The sequence below is a fragment of the Myxocyprinus asiaticus genome, chromosome 1, assembly GCF_019703515.2.
Source record: "Myxocyprinus asiaticus isolate MX2 ecotype Aquarium Trade chromosome 1, UBuf_Myxa_2, whole genome shotgun sequence".
Lineage (NCBI taxonomy): Eukaryota > Metazoa > Chordata > Actinopteri > Cypriniformes > Catostomidae > Myxocyprinus > Myxocyprinus asiaticus.
In genome coordinates this window covers 13,584,559-13,610,078 of record NC_059344.1, presented here as the reverse complement: position 1 = coordinate 13,610,078, position 25,520 = coordinate 13,584,559, and the positions used below count along the sequence as shown (strand labels likewise).

General features: G+C 38.8%; 2 protein-coding genes across 2 annotated transcripts in view; one reads left to right on the top strand and one right to left on the bottom strand.

Moving 5' to 3' along the window:
- LOC127444766 (aminopeptidase Ey-like) overlaps positions 1-1,859 on the top strand; it is a 45,221-nt gene extending 43,362 nt beyond the window's left edge. The window contains exon 21 of the mRNA XM_051704320.1: positions 48-1,859. Coding sequence (XP_051560280.1) covers positions 48-200 — 153 coding nt within the window. The 3' untranslated portion in view covers positions 201-1,859. The remainder of the gene's footprint in view (positions 1-47) is intronic.
- An 18,624-nt stretch (positions 1,860-20,483) lies between these two features.
- LOC127444917 (mesoderm posterior protein 2-like) lies at positions 20,484-21,458 on the bottom strand. Its single transcript, XM_051704582.1, has 2 exons — positions 20,838-21,458; positions 20,484-20,570 (listed from the first exon to the last, which is right to left on the bottom strand). The coding sequence occupies exons 1-2, from the start codon at positions 21,456-21,458 to the stop codon at positions 20,484-20,486; spliced, it is 708 nt and encodes a 235-aa protein (XP_051560542.1).
- Positions 21,459-25,520: the final 4,062 nt, after the last annotated feature.

The following is a 25,520-nucleotide window of genomic DNA, read 5'->3' as shown; positions in this document are numbered from 1 at the left end:
TTGTCTTCAGTTTTGTTAAATCCTTTCTCTCTTCTTTCATTACTCAGTTAAAATGGTTCCAAAAGGACAATGCTGAGACCGGATTTGGCTCGGGAACTCAAGCCCTGCAACAGGCCATTGAGAAGACAACAGCCAATATTAAGTGGCTGGCAGAGAACAGGGAACATGTACTGCAGTGGTTCATTTCAGAATCAGCATAACATCATGTCCATGATAAGAGAGATCAGAGTCAGCTCAATGTCACTTCAGTCATTTTAGCTGGATGCACTTAAATTCAAAGTAAAGGGATAGTTCACCCAAAAATATTTTTTTTATTATAGTTTATTCTACCTCATGTCCTTTCCAACCAGTATTATTTTCTTTAGTGAAACACAAAAGGAGATATTATGTAAGCATACAGTAATCAGGGGCTGTTAAGCTCCAAAAAGGACAAAGAGCACCATTAAAGTAGTCCATACATCTAGTGAGCTACATTCTAAAGCCAAAAGTATACTTCAGTTAGACCTGAATGCTAGGCATCTGCGAACAGGATGCATGATGCAAATTTTGTCATCAGAAGAGTTCTCAAATGCTGAATGTGTGCGGCACAATTTTTCTAACCGCGCACAGTCTGAACGCGCAGAATGCACATGCATCTGGAATTATTTGCACTAATAAGTCGGTCCACAAGGTGGAAACACTCGTAATTAAGCCAATGCTTTCATGAAGAAGTGCATGAAGAATAAGATGCTATAGCCAGTAAACAACAGGAGACAAAAATGGAATGTGGATGTGCACGTCAAGAGCGCATCTGTGAGGAGGTCAGGAGATACCTGCATTTGTATAACTTGAGTCTACACGTTAAAGACATTTTTATAGGACTAAACTCCTGAAGAGAAGTAGTCTAGTATCTCATAGCAGTCGTAGCACGCATGTGCCTACCACTTGCATGGAGTATAAATTGAAAGGCTGACCATTCAACTGCATGCGTACGCTCAGCGTTCACTTCAAAACTGAAGTGTACTTTGGGCTTAAGTCTTCTAAGGACATATGATAGGTTTTGGAAGGAACAGACTGAAATTTAAGTTATTATTCACTAAAAAATCTTCACTGCTGTAGCTTTCAAATGTCATTTGCGCTTCCACATATTCAAACAGGTTCAACGTCAATAATGCCAAACACCATTGGTTCTCTCATGTTTCTTAATAATGCGGAGGCTTGAATATGTGGAAGTGTGAAAAGGGTGAATAAATGGCAACATAATTTTCATTTTTGGGTGAACTGTTCCTTGAAACTGAGGTCTACTTTTCATTGAGTGTATTGTAGGATCTGATCCTTGAACTCAATAAATTCATCCTGTAATATGGCTGAATAAAAATTAAATGTATGCTTGCTTAATGAATTTAGCAGATGCTTTTATCCAAAGGCTAGGTAAAGGCAAGTTAAAGCATACATATCACAAGGACTGTCCTGCTGGACCAACCAGCGGTTTGGTATCAATTGCACCAGCTACAGGTTGATAGTTCATGGGTTGCCCCTTCTATGATTTGAACCGACAAGCCCAGATATTTAACCATTTGACCACATCACCGGGATGCAAATGTAGAGGAATGTACATACAAGAGACTATGCAAAACACACTGACAATGAATTTGTGTATAATCATCTTTATAATGTTACCTGGTTATTGTTGTTATGGTGAATGGACATTTAATTTGCTCATATGCCACTGTTACACTGTACAAGACAAATAGGTGCTGCATAAATAAAACATTTATATGATTTTCTTTTTTTTTTTTTTTGCTTGTTTTTGTACATTTGCTTTTAAATTAGTCATTTCTTTGTTTATTTTGAATAAATATACAAGTTTTGGAAACTTATTGCACTCCAATATATTTTTGGGTTGGCTGTGTGTTTTTTTTTTGTTTTTTTTGCCTCTTTCTCTTTTTCCTAATCTATTCACGTAATATCACAATGACATCTCAAGCTTAGTTATCAAAAATGTACTCGCCAGATACTGTGCTTGTCGGCATCAAGCAAGAGCGCCACTATCCGCCCGTTGAGTACATGTATGCCTGCGGGAGTTTATGTGCTAGTCCGGAATCCATGCAACGGTCTCTTTCGGACAGAATTATGCTTTGTCAGCTGTAGTATTGGACACTGAGGATTTCTCCTCCCCCACCCCCCAGTGGGCAGGTGTCTTTGCCTTCGCCAGCATATACCAAGCTGATCGATGTCATCACGTGAGTGGTGGACAATTGGAAATTGGACTGGCCAGACAAGCTTCACTCTGTGCAGTCTAAATTGATGACAGTGTTCTGGCGGCTCAAAGCGTGCATGCACCTTGCAGGCTACTGCCTTTATTTCCTGACCTCATCAGGAACTCTCGAGGTCTTAGAAGCATTCATATTCAGCTTGGCTTACCAGTTCTACTGCTCTTGACTTTTCGATTGTAGGCGGAGTGGCGGAGCATGGATAAATGGCAGTTACGATGGTGGATGAGACACTGGTGGCTCATCTCACCCTATCATTCGCTGCCACGTGGAAACTGCGTCCTACGATCCCCTCACAGCCTTGAAGGATGACTTTGTCCGTGGTGAGCAAGGCCTAAGTTGTGGTGGGTCAGGCAGCATCGGCGCTGCACACTATGGCAATGTTACAGGCCTATCAAGCCAACTTAATCTCGAAGATGGAGGAGAGAGCTGGAGTAGACTCAAAAACTGCTGGGTTACACATGCTATGTGCACCTGCCTTCCGATCAACCAAAATGTACCTGACGTGTTTTCTATGAAAAGAGCATCCAGTAGGAGAATGTAAATGGATTGTGCTAATATTTTTGTCTCTTTCCTGTCTGCTCTCTGGAACTTGTGTAAAGTTCACGTTAACCATGCACAGGACGCATGCAGAGGACAATGTTGGTGCAGTCTTGTTCCATGCTGAGGCTGGCATTGCGTGCTCTTCTATGGGATCAGGACGAAGTACACTAGCTTCCAGCTATTGTTGATTGAGAATGCTGATTACCAACATTAATTTAAAATTAATTTCAACTTGTCCCTCCTTATATTTATAAAAAAGCAATAATCAACAAATGTTTTTTGTTTTTTTAAATAAGTCATAACATGAAAATTACAGAACATAAAGTAATTTAAGGGTTAGTTCACCCAAAAATGAAAAATTCTCTCATCATTTACTCTCCCCTTGTGCCCTCCCAGATGTGTATGACTTTCTTTCTTCAGTAAAACACAAACAAAGATGTTTAGACAAATATCTCAGCTCTGCAGTTCAATACAATCAAGTGGATGGTGATCAGCACTTTAAATCAGAGACTAAAAACGGTTCAAGGAATGAAAACGAAAACCAGAAACGAACAAAATTTTTTGCAGAATGTAACCGAAAATGGGAACAAAGTGATTTTCAGTTGTTATGGGGTGAAAACATTATTTTCAAATGCTGGTAACCGGTTAGAACTGGTTAATTTCTTTCCAGTAATTTTTTTAATGAAGCCAATGGCCAAAGGGTTTATCACAGTAAATTATTTAACTACATCACTTCATGATGCCTGAAAAAATGATACTGAAGGAAACTGCTGCATCACACATTTCTTTGCCTAATTGTCCACTGTTGATGTCGCATTCTGTGAATGAAGAACTTTTTTAAAGCTACATGTATATATAATTACTACATGTGCATGCACGGCTAATCCAGATACAATGATAACATAATGAAAAAGTATATTTCTCAGTTGTTTCTAAGTCTTCACTGAATTATTGTTAGGTATGATGCATTAATACAGATTTGATGCTGCTGGGTTTTGACTGAGAAGCAGATTTTTAATTAAAATGATACTTAACTGTTAATTAACTTTATGCTTGTTATGATTTCTATGCTGATAAATACACCAATCCACCACACACCCCAAGGAAAAATTAATTGCTTATTCTCACTCTACTTCGTGCCAAAAGTAACTGGTGAAAGTGAGAGCACGAACCGAAACCAATGGCATAAACAGGGAGCTAGACCCAAAGGTGCTCGAGACATCAGACTGTCATGAGTATCACATATTGCAGCATTAGCATCATCCACCCCAGATTCGGCTATGACCCGTCTAGCCAATTCTGGTATTCTTCCAACCCCGATATGTCTTGAAAATAGATTTGAACCACTAATGAATGTGGACGAAGAAACCCAGAATGTGATTGGACAAAGATCACATCAGTCAGCAGCTAACATTGCAGCTGGCAGGTGCTCAAGGTTGAGCAGGCATCAGCGTTCTGCTGAAATCACAGCCGAGAGCAGCACTCTGATAGTGGGTGACTCCATTATCAGAAACATTGGTAACATGGCTACCACTACTTGCTGCCTTCCTCGAGCAACGGTTTCTAATGTGAATTATAAATAGAATACATGGAGCACCTTTTAGTGAATACTTAGATATTCAAAGGTCAAGTAATCACCAAGTGACACTTGCTTGCATTGAAAGATATCTTTAAATTTCGCAGCTAATCTTCCACCTCTCCTAACAGCTCTTCAGACACTCATAAAAGTAAACTTGGAGGAGCTAAGGACAGATGCACTGTATTGTTTCCAAGTTTCATTTAAAAACATAAAATCCAGGTTGTTTGTGGTGATGAGGTCATTGACTAATAATGACTTTAAAAGTGCTAACTTGATGTATCTATATTTGGCCCCACAGCAATCTCATATAGACGTCTAATAGGCAACAGATTAGATAGGTTTGCCTTAGTCTAGAAGGACAGTCTTTCTATCATTTAACATAACAGATATAGAAAAAGCTACAGGCACATCGGACCTGACTCTTATCACTGAGAGCTGTTATCAGTTGTTTGTTTTTCATCGAGAGCAGAAGAAGGACATTGTGTACCCTGGCATTGTGGCAGTGGCCAGAGAGCTCTCTCAGAAGGAGGGCGAAGGTGAGCTGGGCCCGCAGGCTTTAATGGTAGAGGGGCCCGCCATTTTATGGTAGGTTTCTGGGGGCTCGCAGCAATGGAGTGGGAGAGCTTTCTTCCAGCATACACTAGTTCCTCCATTTTCTCAGAGAAGTTTAGAAAAGGGGATGTTGGTGAGAGGGAGAAAGTGTGTGGTGAGAGGGGCTGTGGCTCTGGTGTTTCTGGAGGCTAAAATATGTTATCTTGGCTCCCTTGGCTTTTTTCCCCAGAATTTGTCCTTGGGTCCTGTATCTTGGAGCTGTTCTAGGTCATTACAGTCCAACTGTAGTATGCTCTGTGTAGGGGCCTCGGCCTGGATTGTATCCCTGAGCAGTAGATGTTGTGGCTGTGCTGTGTTATTGTGGGATTTGTTGATCAAATATCCATCCAGGTGCTGAAATTCGATCCTGTGGTCATACTGACACTACCGTGGTGTTTGTGTGCTATCCAGGTCGAGTGGATTTGTGCACGTTGCAGATGGATGAAGGAGGGAGAAGCAGATATTGTCCTTTAGCACTTTTGCACCAAGTTTGTTTGGGTGGAGGCCATCTGATTTAAACAGTTCTCTTTGACTCCAGAAAAGATTGAAGTTATCAATGTAGTTCAGTCCTCACATGTGGCAGGTTTTGTGCAGCCAAGTGTTTAGACTGAGCAAACGAGAAAACATATTTGTTCCTTGGGCTAGGAGTGGTCCACTGATGAACGCTGAACTTTCAATCTCCCTAGTGTTACAAAGAGTTCATTGAAATCCCTCTTAAGGTGTTCTGACTGCTCCTTCCGAATACCATTTTTCCCCACATATATAATAACCCGATTTATGGGGGCCTGGGTTGCTCAGTGGTAAAGACGCTGGCTACCACCCCTGGAGTTTGCAAGTTCGAATCTCAGGGCGTGCTGAGTGACTACAGCCAGGTCTCCTAAGCAACCAAATTGGCCCGGTTGCTAGGGAGGGTAGAGTCACACGGGGTAACCTCCTCGTGATCGCTATAATGTGGTTTGCTCTCGGCGGGGCGCATGGTAAATTGTGTGTAGATGCCACGGTGGATGGCATGGGACTCCACATGCGCTATGTCTCCGTGGTAACGCGCTCAATGAGCCATATGATAAGATGCGTGGGTTGATAGTCTCAGAGATTCAGCCTCTGCCACTTGGATTGAGGCGAGTCACTACGCCACCATGAGGACTTAGAGCAAATTGGGAATTGGACATTCCAAATTGGGAGAAAAAGGGGAGAAAATCCCAAAAAACAAAACAAAAAAATGATTTACAGTCTTATGTTTCATCAGAATGTTCCGAAATTCCTTATTATTTATAGGCCTCCAAACTGTTATCAGCAACTTCCTCTGAATTTGACTGTTTTGTTCTTGCTGACAGTTTCAACATTCATATAGATAATCCTGAACACAACACTGCAAAAGAACTCACAACTGTTTTAAACAATTTTGATCTGACAGCATGTAGATGGACCCACTCACAGTTGTGGACACACTCTTGATCAGCTTACTAGTAAGGGTCTGAACATTTCATCCACTCTTATTAAGGACTGTCATATATAGGGAATTGTTTAGCAGCTAGTAGAGGCCGCTAGTCTTGTGTTTTTTTTATTTTTATTTTTTTATGACACTTATTTTGAAGTTTATGTGATAGTTCTAGTTCTGTCTCACTTCACTTCCTCCTTGTCTCCAGCTGTGTCTTGTTTCCTCTTTAATGAGTTTATGTAATTATTCCCCTGTGTTTGACTTGCCCTTTTGTCAAGCGTTGTTTATGTTATGCTCTTGTTTCAATGTCTGTGCTCTGTTTAGTTCTCTGTATGGTTTATGAGTTCATTAAAACTACACTTGGATCTGACCTATTTTGTGCCTCTGGGAATCATTACAAGGACGTAGCATTATCTGACCATTTCTGTATTTTCTGTATTATGAAATTCTGATTTCTCCTGCCACTCTCTGTCAAAAAGAAGTACATAAATGATATTACTAGTGTGCAATTTATGAAGGCTATATCTATGACACCAAATATATCCGCAGATTGTGTTGATGTTCTCCTCAATAACTTTAATTCAAAAGTTAAAATTGCTATTAGGGATGCACCGATCCGATACCTGGATCGGTATCGGCTCCAATACTGAAGCTTTTAGACGGATCAGGTATCGGTCTGACGAGCCTGATCCAAATCCGATACTGTGTGTTAGTCATGTTTGTTACTGTCAAGCTCCAAAAATGACATAGAAGAACCATAAAACACCATTAAAGTAGTTCATATGACTCGTGCATTTTATTCAAATCCACATGAAGATGTGCAATAGATCTGTGAATCACAAAAGGCTGTGTTTAATAAGTAAATATATAAAATGCACACGCTGCTCTGTTTATATTATATTTGAGCGCTACTCATGAACAACATCTCAGATGTAGATGCTCAAAAGTTTGGTTCACTTATAATATGCATTTAGAATGGCACTGGAGGTGCTTTTTATTTTTTTTATTTTTTTTTTTTTACCAGAATTTGAATATGAAGTGAATTAAACTACTGTGAACTTGCTTACAAACAGACACACTTACAGGACTGCCTGGAGAGTTCAGAGTAAAAGCGTGCGGGTTTAAAAGTTAAAGGTGCACGATTGAGATATATTACTATATATTACTATTATAATATATTATTATTATTACCATTTATTTACAAATTCTAATAATATTTATATTTATAATAGAACTTGAAGTCCACTATAATATCTATAAAGACAGCCTTCATGCATTCAATTTGAAACTGGCAAAACCCTGGAATAAATAGTACAGCATCTGAAAACGTCGACCCGCTGTCTTGACACACTCCCCACATAATTTTTCAAAAATGTGTTTAACTGTCTGGAAAAAGATATGTTAGAAATTGTCAATACCGCACTCCTTTCAGGCACGTTTCAAAAGTCCCTGAAACTGCACTTGTAAAGCCCTTATAAAAAAGAGCAATCTGGATAACTCTATATTGAACAAATACAGACCAATATCAAATCTTCCTTTCATAGACAAGATCATTGAAAAGGTTGTTTTCTTTTTTTTTAATTCTTTTTTATTTATTTATTTTTATTCTTTGCTTCAGCAAAACAAAAGAACGCTGACCACAGATCACAACAAGTACATTACAACACAAACCATAGATATATGTACCATCAGTACCGACAAATGGTTGACAAATAAAACAGGAGAAAGCTTCATGCATGCATCAGTTTTATGTTCATATTGATCTACCAAGGTTTTGCAAAAAGGCACATGTTATCCTGGGACCTATATAATAAAAAAAAAAAAGGAGTCCACGTCTGATAAAACATATCCATTTTCTCTTTTGATGAGCAGGTAATATATTTCAGTGAAAGAAAATCAAATATCATCTTATGCCATTCCAACATCGTTGGCCGTTTATCAGAGATCCATTTAAGAAAAATGTTCTTGAGGTAGGCATAAGTAAGGAAATTAAACAACTTCATTTTTTCCAAGCACCCTTTATATTATTATCAGCAACACCAAACAAAAATAAACTGGATTAAGGTCACACCCTGTATTAAGACTTAAGATCCTCCTACAAATCTGTACCCAATAGGCTTTGATATGTAAACATTTCCAAATACAGTGAAAAAAATCAGCCTCTTCTATTTTGAACTTCAAACAGTGTGGAGAATAATTTGGGTTAAATATATGCCTGCGTAAGGGATATGGCGGTGTATCGGCAAGAATCTGGCGATATAATACGTATCGCGATACAGGGGTTGCGATACGATATATTGCGATATATTGCGATATTTCTTATTTTAGGAATAGAATCTAATTTTAGGAAAGCTGTCATAAAGAACACACCACCATATGCAAACCTGAGCAAAAAAATATATTTATTTTATTTAACCAGAACACAGTGGGATCTGCATCAGTCCCTGTAACATTCAATGTCATGGAACTACTTTTTGTGCAATCTGAGGAAAGGGGCAAAAAATAAAGTGCTTGCAGGATTCTTTAGTTAAATTAAATATATATATATATATATATATATATATATATATATATATATATATATATATATATATATAAATATGTAAACACTTATAAACAGACTGTATATATTTTGAGATCCTGCTTTAAAGGTTCACAGTGTAACAGTTTACAGTAGTAACATACAACGTCATAACTTTTTTTGTGATCTGATCAGTATAATTACATCTACCTACATCTGAATAGTGCTTGCAGGATTCCTAAAGAAAACAAACAAATGTAAACAATAAAATAAATACAGATGTTGAACATTCTCAGATCCTTTTAACTTGGATTTCACAGGTTTTTCAGTTTGTTTGTATTTATGTCAGTCGTTGTTTTTTAATGTCAAGGTTTTTCTGGAGGAAGATAAGCTGGTCAACATGCTCAGATTTCAGGGCACTTCTATGTGCAGTAACGATGTCTCTTGTGGTAGAGAAAACTCTCTCCGCAGAGACGCTTGTGCCAGGAATGCACAGGAAACGCTTTGCTAGTCTGAATAGCTCAGAGTACTCATGTTTATGCTCTTTCCACCAACTGAGTGGGTTTTCTGGGAGTGGCAAAGGTTTTTCTTCTCTAAACCTCTTAATCTCAGCTGCAGCAGCATCATGTGCAGATTTTGGTGACGTAGTCTTTAGAAGTGGCAAATACCGTTCCAAGCATGTCAGCCAATGCACATGATCTCCTTGGTCTCTTCATGGGTAGCAGGCAGATGGAGGCAGGGCCATCCTCATAGTTAGGTAGGTGATCATCAACATCCTTTGACTAGTCAGTCTCCTCTACCGGACAGTATACCTCCTCTTGCTGCTGAATAACATCAAAGCATCAAATAAAATATCATTTTGTTACAGTAAATTGGCATTAACTATCACAACACATAATCTGAGACCAAATTCATCCTATTGCATATTTCTATTTTGTAAATAATTATCCAAGTACAACTATTAAAACTAAATTAACATCAATGAACATTTGTATTTATTTATTTTTATTTGTATTAACTGATACACTTAAAAACTTTAATGTATGTAATAAAAACATAGCCTAATTTATTAATGTATTTATTTACATTCTGTTGCTTCTTTATGGCAGCCACCACAGCATCAGTCATTTTGGAGTAGGTCTCTTTGATCTCCGTTTCAGAGAGAAAGGGTAGATCCTTAAACCTAGGATCAAGAGCTGATGCCATGCACAGTGTCTCCCTCTCATTGGCATATCTCTTTCACAGATCTTGTGCTATAGCAGCCTTGATGTCCTTCATTGTCTTTGTATCATCCAGGCTTTCTTCTGTGCCCATGACAAGCTAGGAATAAAGTGGTGCAATGACAGAAAGAGTGGGCATGCTCTCTTCTGACATTACCAATGTGGCATCCTTCATTGGCTTCAGTGCCTTGAGCACTTCCTCAGTACATGTGATGTCAGCCTCGTTCAGTGTGAAGACATCCTTTTCACTCTTTCTGACCTCTGTTGAAAGGAGTGCTGCATAGATGGCTGGTTGTTGTTCTAAAAATCTTTCTATCATGTCGTAAGAGCTATTCCACCTTGTGACAACGTCTGTGATTAACCTGTGTTTTGGTAACTGGAGCAGGTCTTGTTTGTGTTTTAGCTGGTGACTGGCTGTGGTGCTACGTCTGAAAAAGCTTGTAACACGTCTGATCTTGGCGAGTAGTCGCTCCACTGCTGGCAATTTCAGTGCTTTCTGTGAGGCGAGATTCAGGCTATGTGCAAAACATCGTATGTGGGTAATGTCTGCAAGTCCAGCCGTGACATTCATATTGGATGCTTTGTCTGTTACAATCACGGGATCTTTCTCTTCCAAACCCCATTCAGTAAGGCCTCCTTTAGTAATTCTGCAATGTTATCCCCTGTGTGGCTGTCATGCATCGCTCTTGTCTGTAGCACATACGAGACCAGATTCCACTCATTCGTTATGTGATGCGCTGTTATCGTTACGAACGATTCAGTGGCCCGTGATGTCCAAGCATCACATGTCAAAGCAACTCTCTCAGCTGAGTTAAGAGATTCCAGTATGCTCATTTTTACCTCCTTGTACAAGTTGGACACAGCGATGTCCGTGATGTGTTGTCGGGATGGTATTGTGTAGCGAGGCTCCAGTGTTTTCACCATATTCATTCTCTACTGAGAGGGCGCATATCTTTGCAAATGAAATAAAGTATTGATTGAGTTATTTTGGTTGCACGCGTTGAGGTCGGTGGTAACTTTGATGTGTGAACTTGATCCAGAGTGAGTTGAAGGGGATCCACTCTTTTAACGTTAGCTGTTTGCTGCTGTTGTTCTGTTAGCTGTACATCAGAATGGTGCCTCGTTACGTGCGCTCTCAGATTTGTTGTGTTCTCCGAATATTTGACGTTGGCATTGCACATTTTACACACCACATGACTTTTGTCAGTCCCTTCTCTATAATGAAAGCCGAAATGACGCCACACTTCAGCTTTGTACACCGCGTGAGCTGGAACAATTCTTTCGTCTTCCATTACTAAACTATGTTTGCTAACGCTAACATTAGGGGTGTGCCCTTACACTACTTCCTGTCACAGTTTACGTTCAGAGATAACAAGACTGCTAGTATATAGCGGTCGGGGTATAAACCCAAAACGAAACCACTGCCATGAACTTTGTATGAATTTTTTTTTAAACATTTTTTATATCGATTACCATTTGGAAAGGAGGCTGCAGAACTTCTCATCCGGAACTAAAAAATAAAGTTTTTGCTCAGAACAAACCAAAATGAAAAACGTTTTGTTTTTAGTCCCTGCTTTAAATCTCCAAAAATCAGAATCAGAATCAGAATGAGCTTTATTGCCAAGTATGCTTACACATACAAGGAATTTGTCTTGGTGACAGGAGCTTCCAGTACACAACAATATAAAAACAGCAACAAGACTTTAAAAAAATAATTAAAATTGAATTAAAAAACAAAATACATATACATATATACATATATGTACACATACATATACATACATATATATATACACACACACGCATACATATATATACATACATACATATACACATATATACACATATACATATATATGAATATATTTACATACATACATACATACATACATACACACACGTAGTGCAAATCTAAAACACAAATCGGTTATATACAGTGCAAGGGAATATAATGGCAGGAGAGGTAGGATGTGTTGGATAATATAAAAAGACTAAGCTGTGTATTGCGCATTAATTATTGCTCAATGGGGCAATTTAACTGTTCATGAGATGGATAGCCTGAGGGGGAAAAAACTGTTCCTGTGCCTGACGGTTCTGATGCTCAGTGCTCTGAAGCGTCGGCCAGAAGGCAACAGTTCAAAAAGGTAGTGGGCAGGGGGAGTGGGGTCCAGAGTGATTTTTCCAGCCTTTTTCCTCACTCTGTATAGTTCTTGAAGGGAGGGCAGGGGGCAAACAATAATTCTCTCAGCATTACAAACTGTCCTTTGTAGTCTTCTGATGTCTGATTTTGTAGCTGAACCAAACAGACAGTTATAGAAGTGCAGAGGACAGACTCAATGATCGCTGAGTAGAACTGTATCAGCAGCGCCTGTGGAAGGTTGAACTTCCTCAACTGGCGAAGAAAGTACAACCTTTGCTGGGCCTTTTTTGCAATGGAGTCAATGTGGGTCTCCCACTTCAGGTCCTGTGAGATGGTAGTGCCCAGGAACCTGAATGACTCCACTGCTGCCACAGTGCTGTTTAGAATGGTGAAGGGGGACAAGGTTGGGGGGTTCCTCCTAAAGTCCACTATCATCTCCACCGTTTTGAGCGTGTTCAGCTCAAGGTTGTTTTGACTGCACCAGACAGCCAGCTGTTTAACCTCCCTTCTGTGTGCAGATTCATCGTCATCTCGGATGAGGCTGATGACAGAGGTGTCGTCTGCAAGCTTCAGGAGCTTGACAGAGGGGTCCTTGGCGATGCAGTCATTGGTGTAGAGGGAGAAGAGTAGTGGGGAGAGCACACATCCCTGGGGGGCACCAGTGCTGATTGTACAGGCAATCATAGTAAAAGTAATACACACGACTCCAGTGGTTAAATTTATGTCTTCTAAAGCGCTACGATCACTTTGGGTGATAAACTGATCAATATTTAAGTCCGGTCGCACTACAATGCGCATCCATGGGGGGAATCAGTTGACGCTGCTTCTCGAGTGACGTAAGTGCGTTAGCATATTTACGTGTGAACCAGACACATGCTGTGGGCTTTGAGACTGGGTAAGCATAAAAGATTTTTAATACACCTTATTAAATGCTGTCCCCAAAACACATTATATGGGTGAGTAATGTCGCAGAAATGTTACTGACGTAAATTGTTGCCTTAGAACCCACCAGTCAATGGAAACAAATATGTTACAGTGGTGAAATTCATGACCTAATTATTTTAAATTCAGGACAGTAATATTGCTCATATCACACAAATAAAAGATTGTCACATATTGAGCCAAGCATGTTTATGTCCATTAAATCATACAATGAACCACAGTGCCAGAAGAGCTTGTTTTGACATACAACAAAAAGAAAAAGAAAATATTGCAAGTTACTAGTTTCACTACGTCACTCTTCAGTTAAGAAACACTGGAATGGATTCAATTCCAGTGATTGCCAGATCACCAATTCATTGCCTCAGACTAACCAGACACAATGACCTAGTATCTATGACCTAGTATCAATAACACAGATTTTTAATATACACATTAACTTACCTTTACTTGAACACAAAATCCATGCATCTCTCCATGCAAATTAATATCTCCGTCACTTTGTTGTAAAAGTCGCCCACTTGTTTAAGTTTCAATAGCCTCTCTTTCTCAATTTTTAATTGAAATTAAATTTACCAAATCCGTGTAGGATGTCGATGCTTACACTATATCCATTTTAGCGCTTAATAACGCATTAGTTACGTGAACTTCAATGTGTTGACGCAAAACAAAAATCGAGCATATCAGATAGCGTGACTGAAGGAAGGAGCTTACTCGTTTAGATAAGCATGCTTACCTTGGTCATCATTCAGTTTGAATGAACGTATAATGCTGAATAAAAGGGCAGTAAAAAATGCTTTGAATTGAAGTCAGCGAAAGCATAACATAAAGTGCTTGTACCTGAGGGTGGTGCCAAAGCGAATAAATGAATAACTGTCTGTGCTGCTCAACTGAGATGAAAGATGACGAATTTGAACGAAAACAGTGGTTTATATTAACAATTATATTTAAATGTTTCATAGTGTCATTTTTCTTTTCACCCTTCTGTTAGGTAAGCATTGCTTACCCTGCTTATATGGATGGCACGTCCCTGGTGTGAACTGATGCGATACAACCAGAAGTGCAGCTTGATTTGTTTACAAGAGAACACTGTTCTCAAGCTTTTTTTTTCAATCTGACATGATTTTCATGACTATTAAGCCAATTTCCTCCCAAAATTCTCATTACAGTAATGCGTCAAGGAAGTATTTACTTTTGAGTTTGTTTTTTGTAGTTCCCATTATTCTTAATGGGGATTCTCGTTCTCATTGATATGCAATATTTTTAAATACTTTGATACAAGGATTTTTCTCCATCATGAATTAATGGCTGTACAACAAATTCTACAACTGACAATACTGTATAAATACTTTCACTTTACATTTGTGTTTTGCTTTTACCTTATATTTACAACTTTGGTTAATATATGTTTTGTCACAGTCAGCATAAATGTTCTCCATATGACTTCAGCAGTTAAATTAATGTCTTCTAAAGTGACATGATTGCTTTTGGTGAGAAAAAGATCAACATTTAAGTACTTTTTAACTATAAATCATCGCTTCTGGTCAGCAGCAGTAAGCACGTGTGACGTAATCACGTTGGCCTGTTCACTTGAGAACTGACGCACGTGCGACACACAAGATCAGCGCTGTTTACAACTGAGTAGGAGGAACGCTGTACTGAAGCTTCATTGGCTTTGGTTTAGATCTGTAGTTGTATCTGATTGTTTACTCACAATAGAGCATTTGTGTGCTTATCCTGGATGTCTCAACCAAGAGAAAAACGTGAGATTACTTCCGTTACATGGGGGGTTAGTGTTGATGTTGGGGATTATGATTTACGTTAACGCGTGCACATATAACATGTATTACATTCCGAATTAGGTTTCAAGAAATAACAATGAATTTTTTTCACGCATTTGTTCATCTTGGTTAATGTTAATTTATACATACAATATTGTTCATTGTTAGTTCATGTTAGTTCTCATTTATGTTACATTACAAGTTTTTAATATTAAACTGTATTAGTAAATGTAGAAATTGACATAAACCATGATTAAACATGGTGTAAAAATATTGTTCATTTTTTTATGTTCATTAATTATGAAGTGTTAATATATACACTCAACCTTACTGTAACGAGTTACAAACACATTTAATAAACATCAAACAAACAATACTTCCATGAATAGACTACCTAAATGCAGGGTTGGGAGGGTTACGTTTGAAATGTATTCCACTACAGATTACAGAATACATGCTGTAAAATGTCATTTGTAACGTATTCTATTAGATTACTCAAGGTCAGTAACATATTCTAAATACTTTGGATTACTTCAGCACTGGTAGATTTTTTTCACTTGTTTTGACTATAAAAACTCTGCCAGTGCACTAAGACAAAATACACATGTTAAAAATACATTCTCTGAAAAACCTAAATATCTTATGCAGTGTTGTTTCTAAAATAAGATGAATCTAATTGAACTTGTTTTAAAGCTAGGGTGTGTAATCCAGAGATGCTAGCAGTTAGCAAGCTAGCTTTGAAAGCATAGACCCCGCCCTCGCTTCAGAGGTGTCTCCAAAGCCACGCCTCCTCTATCACACATGAACACACACACAGAGCAGAGTCTAATCTGCGTTCCATTTGTCTCGGAAGTCGGAGCTCCGAGTTATTTCCCGAGTTCCGAGACCGGAACTGACAAATGGAATGCCCCCCGATGTCGGAATTCCTACTCGGAAAGTTGGACGAACTAGGACCCCGAGTTCAGAAAGCAAGATGGCTGGGAAGAGCATCGACTGTAGTATACTGTGGGTTTAAATGTTTTTTTAGCACTTTTGTCTTTTTTGTGTACAAATTAGTAAGTCGTATACACAGTACTGTATTACCATTGCCTATAGGCATGTGGCTACGATCCTGTTATGTGTGAATTACCGTGTAATGTGTTGTTTATAAACTGGTACAGCTAAAATTGGCTAGGTCGTTGCTGCTACAAGAACAATGGTCAATGATGCTACAACAACACTGCCTAACGTTACAAACCATAAAACCGTTTACACATAACACAGTTAGGCAAATTTATATTGCAAATATACGTTTGTACTTCCATAGGGCATTGCCCTTTGTTTACACCGCTGGTTCGATTAAAACGTGGTTAACATGTTTTGATACAATCAAATACGTGAAACATTAACATACCTTCTCCGCTTTCTGTCATCTTCCTCGAGGTCTCTTAGGTGAAGGGCATACTTATTTTCTAGCTCTCTGTACTCCAAAAGAGCTAGTGCAACAATTACTTTCCTGGAGGCGTCCATCTTTTTTTCGGACTTGTCGTGTTGTGTGTAAAAGGAACGGATTTCTTGTTTTTTTTGTACGGATATGACGTCGATCCGAGTCCCGAGCTCCGACTTCCGAGACAAATGGAACGGTTTCAGATTACCTCATGTCTCATTCACAGGTTAGACATTACAATAATAACGGAACATAAGGTAGCTGTGGTTCGCCTTCCATTCTCGCGCTCGCTCTGCACAGCGTCAAGGAACACGCGCAGATGACGTGTGACTGTCTGCACGAACAGGTTGCGTGTATATATATTTTACATTTAGACCACTTAAATTATTAATCAAAATCAAAATCAAAATACTTTTTGAATGTAACTGTATTCTAATTACCAATGATTTAAATTGTAACTGTAGTGGAATACAGTTACTTATGTTTTGTATTTTAAATACGTAATCCCGTTACACGTATTCCGTTACTCCCCAACCCTGCCTAAATGTAAATATGATCATGCACTTTCTCAGCTACTCCTAAACTAACTTTTCTTCACTGAATAGAAAGAAAAAAACTGTCCTCTTTGTTCTCTTTCTCTGGTTCGTGTTGTCTTCACTGGTGATTGAAATCTCAGTACAAAAGAAAGGATTTATTTATTGGTGCAAATATCACTCCATGTTGCAATAATTTGCTATCATTATAGGGCTTAATTGAACATTTTCTTGGATCAAATAGTGCATTTGTGAATAGGGTTGTTTCTTATAACACTACCATCAGGATATTTAAAAAAAGAAAACATTCTTAATAATGTTATTCTATGTGATATGAGGGCATTTGCCTTATTTTTATTTCAAATAAAACACTACATATTTGTTTCTTTCTTTTTCTTTCAACCAGCCAATGATGATTCTGAGTTAAACGCACCCGCAGCCTTTTGTTGCTGTAGTAGCGAACTCAACTTTGTGGTTATTTTTAGTTATTTCAGCAGACAGCTTGCTTCATACATTCGGATTAACAGCATTAAGTTAAAGAGGGTAAACTTTATCATTCAACTGAACTTTGCACAGGCATTTTAGACACTTACATTCGCTGCGCTCTGTCCATGCACGGAATGAATGCGCATCCTTGAATGAGCATGTTGATATCCGCACATTCACTTGAACCACTCAGGCAATGTCAGTGGTATGACCCATTTTAGGGGTGGCCCAGATTACAATTTAAAATCAAGCAGAACTGTAGAAATGTGCATTTTTACAATTAAAGCTTCTTATAACGAATACATTCTACGACCACCAATATCGTTAGGGCAGCGGCAGCAGTAGGAATGCCCACCAGCGACACAGATCACAAAGTCTAGCGACACCAAGCAACAGTGCCGCCCGCGGTGTGAACGTGGCTTAAGTGAAAACAGACAAAAGAATGATGATAGTCAAATCTTATTTTGGGCAGATGTGTTAACACGTTTGGCTGCAGATGGCACATGAGTGAAGCGGCATATCAAACAACAGAGTGGATGGGCACTTAAGAGTATTTGAATAGATTTGATTCCTTTTGCAGACTAATTAAACAACAAAACAAAAACAAAAATCGCATGACATGGTCTTGGAAAATGTTTCTACATGAACTATCCTACAGAAGTAGTGTAGGTAAATTTGCACCACCCTTACAAAAATTCTAGAGATCTGGCAAACTTCCCACAAACTTGCTGCAAATTCGCCACTCCTTATTTTCACATGCAAATGAGCTTGCGATTTGCCACAAATGTTTGCCAGAAGTTAGGTTTACCACCGGAAGTGGTAAACCTGCAGCAAACCTTAGGCGACAATGAAGAGTTTGCTGCAAAGCTCATTTGCATGTGAAAATAATGAGTGGAGAATTTGCAGCAAGTTTGCAGAAACTCTAGATTTTTTGTAAGGGCAGTTAGCTAATATCTCTGCACACTGGTGTGTACGTGTTGACTGAGCTCCAGGTCACACCTAACAATGACTTGGACCAATTGCAGTAAGAAGGTGTTTAGCAGCCGGTAGGAAGTTTTCCTGAAAGTTCACCCTGGCGAGTTGTTACAAACCACGAAACAACCTCAAAAACACCATCTTATTGCCAGATTTTGTTCTAAATGATGACACACGTTTGTTCTTCGATTTTGTAGGAAGTGTGCAGGGACTGTAAGTATAGACAGTGCACAGTGTACCCACACAAACAACACCATCAGGGTAACAATGACACTAAAATAATGCAATAAACATTAACTAAACAACATAAAATGTAATACAAACACCCCAATGTACATAAATGATATAAAGAAATAAGAAGAAACATAACTATTTACATAAAATATAATCAGTTATAATTATTGTTTTTCACAGTAATTTTAACAATAGTTTACCAAAAAAGTACATTTATTCTCTTGTTAAACATCTCAGGTGATATCTCAGGTAAAGTCTTTTTACATCTTTAATTTTTACATCTAAAAAACATATTTTTCTATTGCCTTGTTAAATAGATTATTTTGTTTTACTGTATATGTTAAGATAACTACCAAATAACCAATTAACAGTTTTTACTGTAACATTTTTACACTCTTTTTACCATTAAAATTACAGACATTTCATACAATACCAAAAATACAGACCAAGACGTAACATTAAAGCATTTATAGGACATTCAGTAACTAGAGGATCAAGTAGAATTAAGACAGTGGTTAATTCTTGTGTGTCATACGGGACTCACCAGAGGAAGTAAACAAGACTGCACAACTGGGAGGAAGGGAAAGTGAGGAAGTGATTCGTTATTATGGTGTCTGCAAGCAGCTGCAGACTTGTCACCTTCAAGAGTTCCTTTTCTCCACTCTCGACTTTGCCCCACATAAAAATGGACAAGAAAGAACAGCTGTCACCGACATCTCTAATACTGAACCTGAAAATCTTTAGAAAACACTTTTTTCTTCTTCTTTTTATTTTGTAAAATATTTGTGTACAATCTGACATAGATTGGGCATTGTGGTATTCTAATGGTTTACAGCAAAGTACACACCACCCTCTAGCTGGCACCATGGGCACTAAAATATAACTTAATATGTGTAATATAATACCAGTCTTGCATTACAATAAGCTTCAAATTTGATAACATTTAAAGTCATTTTATATAGTGATAAGGCCAAAATGCAGAACTATTAGACAATTACACAAGAGTCTCTACTGTTTGTTTGTTTGTATGTTTGATCTCCATATTATCAAGTAAATAGAGTTCATCTTTTATGCTTGAAGTTACAGTATTCAAGCATCAGTCTTGAATTTCAGAGGAAGAGCCCTGCAGAGTTTACCATAACACTTTGTTTACAGTCTTAAGGGTATTAAAGGGTCTCAGCTGTGAGAGTTAGTTTACTATCCTGCCCACATTTATGCTTGCTCTGCAGTGTTTTTTCCTCAGAAGTGTGAATTACTACGTGGTAGGACATCATCCAGCTGTTTGTCATTAGGAAGTTGCTAAACTGGGTATGAAAAAAAAAAAAAACTTCTTTATGGTGTATGGTTGTTTACACTTTTAAAAATAAAGGTTCTGAGGGTTTTACGCAGTGATGCCATAGAAGAACCATTTTTGGTTTCCCAAAAGAACCTTTCAGTGAAAGGTTCTTAAAACAATTTTTGAAGAACCTTTTTTTAGTCTAAAGAACCTTTATCCACTACAAAGAACATTTTGTGCAACAGGAAGACTCCATGGATGTTGAAGGTTCATCATGAAACCATGCATACTGACAAAGAAGATTTATTTTTAAGAAAGACGTTGGAATATAACAGTTATAAAAAGGTACAGAAGTGATGTGAAGGTTTTAAGGCTTTATTAGCCAATCAATTTGCAATTCATAAATATTAATCTCTTTTAATACATACAAAAATATAAATAGCTGTACAAACACATTTACAGAAAAATAAAGTAGAAGATGTCAAAGTGATGTCTTACAGACATTGCACAGATGTGTGTATCAAAATTTAATATTTGAGTCCATTTTGATCAGCACTGTCCATAGAACAAATTATGTTTCTTGCCCGACCAAAAATCCTGTGCTGAGAATGAAAGGAAATCGCCTTCGACGGGATTCTGTTGAATGAAACAGAATACAGATCAAATTAAACAAAGAACTTAAGCAATTCACATTTTTACATGTTAGTATTACAAATATTGTGAACTCAAAATAATACACAGTACACTACTGACTTAAAGTACAATATTGTCTATAAAGTCAGTCACTCTTGCTAAATCTACCACTAATTAAATATAACATATTAAAATTGATCACCTGCAAATAGTTTTGTTAAAATAAATCAATAGTATTGTAAAAATAGAGTTAAAGTAACATATACATACCTGATAATAAGTCATAGGCTGGATATGTTGAGCAGGTAAACTTTGTGTAAGTGTAGGAACTTCATTGAAGTTGTTGAACATGGTTGATGAAGTCGCAATCTGGATCTGTTCTGAAGGAATTCCTTGATTTGCCTCCTCTTGACTGAGCTCAATCTGTGCAGACAGGCAGGAGATGTACTGAATAGTGAGCCTCAGAATCTCAATCTTGGTCAAGGTCTTTCCAGCCGGTGCCACTGACAGAGGCAAATACGTCCTGAGGTGTTTAAGGGCTTTGGTCAGATCCCTCATCCTCAGCTTCTCCCGTTCACTTGCAGTTTGACGTTTCACCCCAGGGAATTTTGACCTCGGCCGCCCGGTTCTCTTGGGTGGCTCGTCCTTTCTCTTCAACTGGGTGGTGTTGCTGTTGTGTGGCAATATCTGTGGTATGTCTTGTCTTACTCCATAAGAGTGAGCTGGAGGTGAGAAGCCACAGGAATCTATGGAAGAGGTTGGAGAGAGGCTGCTGCTGGCACTGAAATAGCCAGCATCTGATACTGTGTAGTTCTGATCTAGAAGGTTCTCGCAGTCAAACAGGAATGAGCTGCTGTCTTGGAACTGAAGAGAAGAGCTGGTGATGTCCATGGCTGCTGAGTTGAGAAGTTATTTGCTGATAGGGTTGTGGTTGCTGGTGGATCATGGCCCTCCAGTATATATCCTCTTTGAGGTGCGAATTGGCACCTCCAGGATTCCAGTTAGGAACTTGAGAGGAGAATTGACACCAGTAGTTGGGGGTCTGTGGGAAATAGCAGCATCTCCAGGCTCAGGTGAGAGGTGTGAGGTCCAGAAACTACCTGATCATACAACTCTTGCAAGTGTCAATACAGTCAAGATCTATAATTACTACACTTGTTAACCTAAAAATGTGCTTCATGTGGTAACATCTAAATTAACTGATTTTATTTAAGTCAAAAATATTATTAACATCCCTTAATAAACTAGAATACATTAGATATAAATGACCAAATGTAATTTTTTGGATTAAATCAGGTAGAAATGGCCTATTTTCCTTAAGGAAATAATTGCAGGTTATCATTTTTTTTACTGTGTGTTTTTATTTTATTTATTTATTTACATTTTAGAGATATATGAGCATATATACATTATGATTTTGTGATATGTGGGTCTGCATTAATATGTACTTCACAATAGGAAGTAATTACTATACTATATCCATTACCAAAAATAGCAGTTTTTAACCATAATATAAGAAAAATTTAAAAAGTTTGACTTCTTGGGAAAAGTTTAGTCCTTAGGTGACAGAAATATGCACATTCATAAAGCCACATTAATTAACAGGACTGATTCGATTTATTCATTTATCAGACACTTTTATTCAAAGCAACTTACAAATGAGGAAAAATACAACCACAAGTAATTGATCACAAGGGGCCACCAATATTAGCAGCACTTTAATACAGTACCAAATTTCAAGGTTAACCAAACAATGGGAAGTTAACATGAAATGTAAAGTATTTAGAGCAGTGTCCTGCAGTCTGACATGCTACATTGTAAAAAATAAATGCATTTTTATAGTGAAAATACTGCATAATATAAAATTCATTCCACATTTTTTAAATAAATGTGTTAAATTCCCTTAAAATACATTTATTCACGGCAAATTTAAATTTGAGGGCGGTATGACTGGGCTTGGCAGCTTGATTTGGTGTGATGGTTTGAATTTGTGAGATGACTTGACTTGACATGGTGGTTTGACTTGGCATGGTGACTTGATTAGGCGTGATGGTTTGGCTTGGTGTGATGGCTTGGCTTCATTTGACAGCTTGACTTGCCATTGTGGCTTGATTTGACTAGACTGCTTGACTAGGCTTGGCGGTTTGATTTGGTTTGATGATGTGACTTGTATTGACGGCTTGACTAGACATGATTAACCCAGGAGACAGCTTAAGGGAATACGTGGGATCAGGTGCCTCTAGGACAGAAGCAAGGACAGGCACCTCCAGGACGGGAGCGGAATCAACCAGGGAAACGGCCTCCGTGGCCGTGGGCACTGGTAGCAGCAGGGGAATGACCTCTGTGCCCGTGAGCACAGGCTGTGATAGGGGAACGACCTCTGTGCCCGTGAGCACAGGCTGTGACAGGGGAACGGCCTCCGTGGCTGTGAGCGCTGGCAGAGACTAGGGAATGGCCTCCTTAGCCATGAGCACTGGCAGAGACTGGGGAACAGCCTCTGTGGCCGTGAGCACTGGCAGAGACTGGGAAATGGCCTCTGTGGTTGTGAGCACTGGCAGAGACTGGAAAATGGCCTCCGTGGCCATGAGCACTGGTGAAGACCGGGCAACAGCCTTCATGACCGTGAGCGCTGGCAGAGCCTGAAGGGACGGCCACCGCCTCCAGCCGATCAGCAGCATTCTTCCTCTGGTGACGGCGTCGAGAAGCCCGAGAGGCATCTGAAGGAGCTGCTGTTGACTTGGCCGCTTCCCGGTGAACAATAACGGATTCGGCGGGCCTCTCCAAAGACACCGACAAAGGGGAATTTTGGGATTTGGTGTTCCACCCTCGCAGCAGATGTTCCACCTCTGCCATCCAGCAGAAGTGGTCCACCAAATCCCAAAAGTAGAAATTAAAAATCGAACCCAGCTCCTCTGGACCGATGGGCTTGTCCAGACCTGCAAAAAAAATTCACTTGAGGATGGTCTTATCAATACCCCGCCCGGATGCCCCCTTGGCCAACTCCTCAGCAAAGACATAGATGGAACGACCGTGCTTAAAACAGGCCAAGGGATCGGGCTACCGGGCGAGGCAATAGGAGACCGATTCCTTAAGGGCCGGGGCTGAGTTCAATAAAACACCCGAAATGCCTCCGCTGGGTCCAAAGTTGGTCAGATCGTTCTGTCAGGGAATATTTGAGGTAGGACCCAAGACGCAGGATGGCAATGAAAGGAGTTTTATTTAAACGGGAAAAAAAAAAAAAAAAATACAGACAAAACAACAAGATAAAAGGAACTAAGAACAAACTGACAGGAGAACTGGACAGGAAAAAGAACAACACGACTGGACTGGAGACTCAAACAAAACATAATGATCTGATGGGGAAGACAAGACAAAGGAGAGAATATGAAGAGGAAGGGAAGATTGAACTCAAGTGCTGCCAATAATCACAAGCAGTGCGAATCAGTGCTGCCATGACAACACTGACTGCGATGCTGAGCAGCACCTGTGAGAAACATGAGGGAAGGAGGAAAACAAAAGCACATGGACAACCTGAGAGAGAGGTGGAGGAAACTGTCACAATCTTGCCACATAACAAACAAAACCAGACCAAAATCGCAGGATCATGACACAGAGTCTCTTGGACATTGACTTTTCGGTTAATACTAATTTACGAGTGATGACATGCTTGATTCAGTGCAGAGATGTCCAACTACAAAACTAAATCCTGTCCTGAATAACGACGCAGAAGCTCTACCAACAGATATGGGTTATTTTATCAGTAAATCTGGCTTCTAAGTTTGTATCTGGAGACCCTGAGAAAATATAATGTCACACTCATTCCTTCATGTTAACATGATTATCACCACCTCGATTACACTCTTAGCTAGGTCTGAAGTTTTGACCTCAGGGGTCTGAATATGACGCCTTTTCAGAGCTCCTATAGAGCCGATGCAGATAATGGTGGTGGACAAGATCAGTGACTGTAGTTCCCACAAACAGAAGTGTCAGAAGTGTTTACTCCTGCATCAACACATACTGTACACACACACACACACACACACACACACACATGTTGGTGCAGCTATCATTATGAGGACTCTCCATAGATATAATGATTTTTATACTGTACAAACTATAGATTCTATCTCCTAAGCCTAACCCTACCCCTAAACCTAACCCTCACAGAAACCTTTCTGCATTTTTACATTTTCAATAAAACATCATTTAATATGTTTTTTAAGCGATTTGAATTATGGGGACACTAGAAATGTCCTCATAAACCACATTTATAGCATAATACCCTTGTAATTACCAGTTTGTAACATAAAAAAAGTCCTCGTTAACCACTTAAACCTGCCCACACACACACACACACACACACACACACACACAGTGTGGTTCACTAGTCTAAGACCACTTGTGAAAATGCATGTATTTTATATATATATATATATATACTGTATATATTAATTAATACATGAAAAATATCACAACTTATAATATTTGGTTAACAATGTTTGAGTTGAAGTGGAATTAACATTTAAGGAGCTAACAGTGTCTCTGTCACAAACATATTTGATTAATGATACAGAAATAATGCAGAAACCTAAACATTTGCTCTTCATTTTACAGCATAATGGTTCTTTGTTTAAAATGTTTTAAAATCCAACAAATGTCAGTTTATCTCAAAGTTTAAATCTGATTTTAAATAACAGACTTCTTATGTGGACTCAGACTTTTGGACCACACTGTACAGTACATCCTCATACACACAATTATAATGCACTTTTAATGTTATTTGTAAAGCATTAGCAGTGTACTCCATGAACATGATCACATATGATGTATTAATTAATTTGAAATGTGATTTAAACAATAAAGGGTTGTGTAGTCTCTCTCTCAGTCATAGGTGTGAAGGCTCACCTAAGAATGTTTATGGCTGTTTGTTCAAAACGTTCCATGGACTTCACC